This window comes from Scomber japonicus, chromosome 3, assembly GCF_027409825.1.
Source record: "Scomber japonicus isolate fScoJap1 chromosome 3, fScoJap1.pri, whole genome shotgun sequence".
Taxonomy (NCBI): domain Eukaryota; kingdom Metazoa; phylum Chordata; class Actinopteri; order Scombriformes; family Scombridae; genus Scomber; species Scomber japonicus.
Genome location: NC_070580.1, coordinates 4,680,367 through 4,682,543, shown reverse-complemented (window position 1 = coordinate 4,682,543; position 2,177 = coordinate 4,680,367). Strand labels below are relative to the sequence as shown.

The window sequence follows — 2,177 nt, the reverse complement described above, 5'->3', positions numbered from 1 at the left end:
TACATGTGCTCGACCCCTCCTCATACAGCTGAGGGAGAGTGTGTGTGGGGGGGGGGGGCTGATGCTATAAGAACCCTCCCTGTCATAAAGGCTATCACACTGGACCATCCTATGGGGGAAGTGTCAGAGCAAACTGGGGACTTGTGCAGTGCTGGCTAAGCCTTGGAGTTACTTTTACGCACGGCTCGTATCCATCCTACATGCAGCTGTTTTCTACTTGAAAATAAGGGATTGGTCTTCCCCCCTTGTGTAGCACTCGCTTACCAATGATGGCTTTCACTATGCTGAGGCCGGTGTCCACTCATCCCTTCTCTTACCCCGCTGACCTGACCTTGGTGTCGGACGACGACGAAGGCAACCGCAGCGAGAGCGATGGCAGCACCGACTACGGCTGCTGCGGTATTCCTATGGAGGGTTACCCGGGGGAGACAGGCGGTGTGGTGGTCCGACAACGGAACGCAGCCAACGCCAGGGAGAGACACCGGACCCAGAACGTCAACACTGCTTTCACGGCTCTGCGGACGCTGATCCCAACGGAACCGGTGGACAGAAAACTCTCCAAGATCGAGACGCTGCGCCTGGCTTCCAGCTATATTGCTCACTTGGCCAACGTGCTGGTGGTCGGGGACGGGAGGAAGGACGGCCAGCCGTGCCTGAGCAGCGTGTACAAGGAGGTGAAGAAGGGCAGCGGAGAAGGCAAACAGCCCAGGACTATCTGCACATTCTGCCTCAGCAACCAACGGAAAGGGGTAAAATGTGAAATACACTGCAATTACAATGCACCCACAGCACTACACTGACACCCCCATTCAAATAACACATTGTAACACTTGATTTCTTATCATCAAGCTTTCACATTAAACATTAGAGCTTTTCTAAATTCTCAAGGTGTTATAGACAGCCTGTGTTCTACAACCCAGCTTCAACTTTTAAGGCTAGATTTGGGCTGCATGTTAGGCTGTTTCTGCACCACCCTGCTGCAAATGAGCGTGCTGCCATTTCCAAAATTTACAGTGGGGTTATTTTAACAATATTCAGTAGATCTGCAGCATTTCCCAGAAATATGCATGCATGTATTACAGTGTTTCTGCCTTGATTGCCAAGGAAGTGCCAAATATATAAGACATAATGCAAGGATGAGGTCTGCTCTGTGTGTTCAAACCACCAGTTAGAAAAAAAAAAAGAATATCCAGGAAATAATCTAAATATTAACATTAGTTTAAGTAGTGCAGGCTACATGAAGGGTAAGGTAGCAGGAGACAGGATTATATATATATTGGATTACATCTCGTCTGACATCTGCTGACATATTTGTACTCTATTGTATTTCGGAATTCAAACATGACAGCTATGAATTCCATATAGGCCTAAAAATTGAAGCCTTTTACTTTATGGATATACTGATTTAAACAAAAAATGTAACCCAGTTATGGCTTGACTCAAATGTTTGCCTGTATTGCAGTTGAGAGTGAGGTCATGTGACATCATGGCGTTAGAATGACCTGCAGGGAAATGGACGTGGTCCATCTTGGTGTTCACATCTCTCTACTGGGATTTAGTTTATTTATAGGTGCCATATCATTCAGTGCATGGAGATATCCTTTAAAGGAAAAAATGGTTACGATTATTACGGTTATTAGGGTTATTAATTCTAGGCAGCTATGTAATTGCATGCAACCTATTTATATGCTCTTAAGAAAGTACATCAAAACATCTGTACTTAGAAACTGTGTTAAGATACTCTGTCTAAGATACTTCCTATAGGTAAGTGTTTGAAGTGACTGACAGTGTTTTCCTCTTTGTTCTCAGGTGAGGGACAGACGAGACTGTGTGAAAATGCACGGAGGCGGCGGGAGACAAATAAGTCGCCGATGAAACTGTCTGACTCGGAGCAGGATTTGATCTTCTCTTCAGAGCAGAGCTTGGGGTGGGGGGGCGAAACCTCCAGCAGCCATGGACTCTAGAGGCATCTCTGCACAGCAACAGTCTTAAGGGACTAGTCTGATTTTTCGGTAGTTTGCCTCATCGGTCATTTCACCCAAGATGAGACATGATGGCACCAGCACATACAGATACAGATACAGTGTATTCTAATGCATTATTATACAATGTCATTAGGATGTATTGTACAAGTCAGAAGGCAGTGGTTGAAGCAACTACATGGTTGAATGTTCTTT

At 45.7% G+C, this 2,177-nt stretch overlaps 1 protein-coding gene across 1 annotated transcript; it reads left to right on the top strand.

The window, feature by feature from the left end:
* Positions 1-215: 215 nt before the first annotated feature.
* On the top strand, positions 216-1,875 carry LOC128355169 (transcription factor 15-like). The gene is made up of 2 exons (XM_053315409.1): positions 216-749; positions 1,810-1,875. The coding sequence occupies exons 1-2, from the start codon at positions 267-269 to the stop codon at positions 1,873-1,875; spliced, it is 549 nt and encodes a 182-aa protein (XP_053171384.1). The 5' UTR covers positions 216-266.
* Positions 1,876-2,177: the final 302 nt, after the last annotated feature.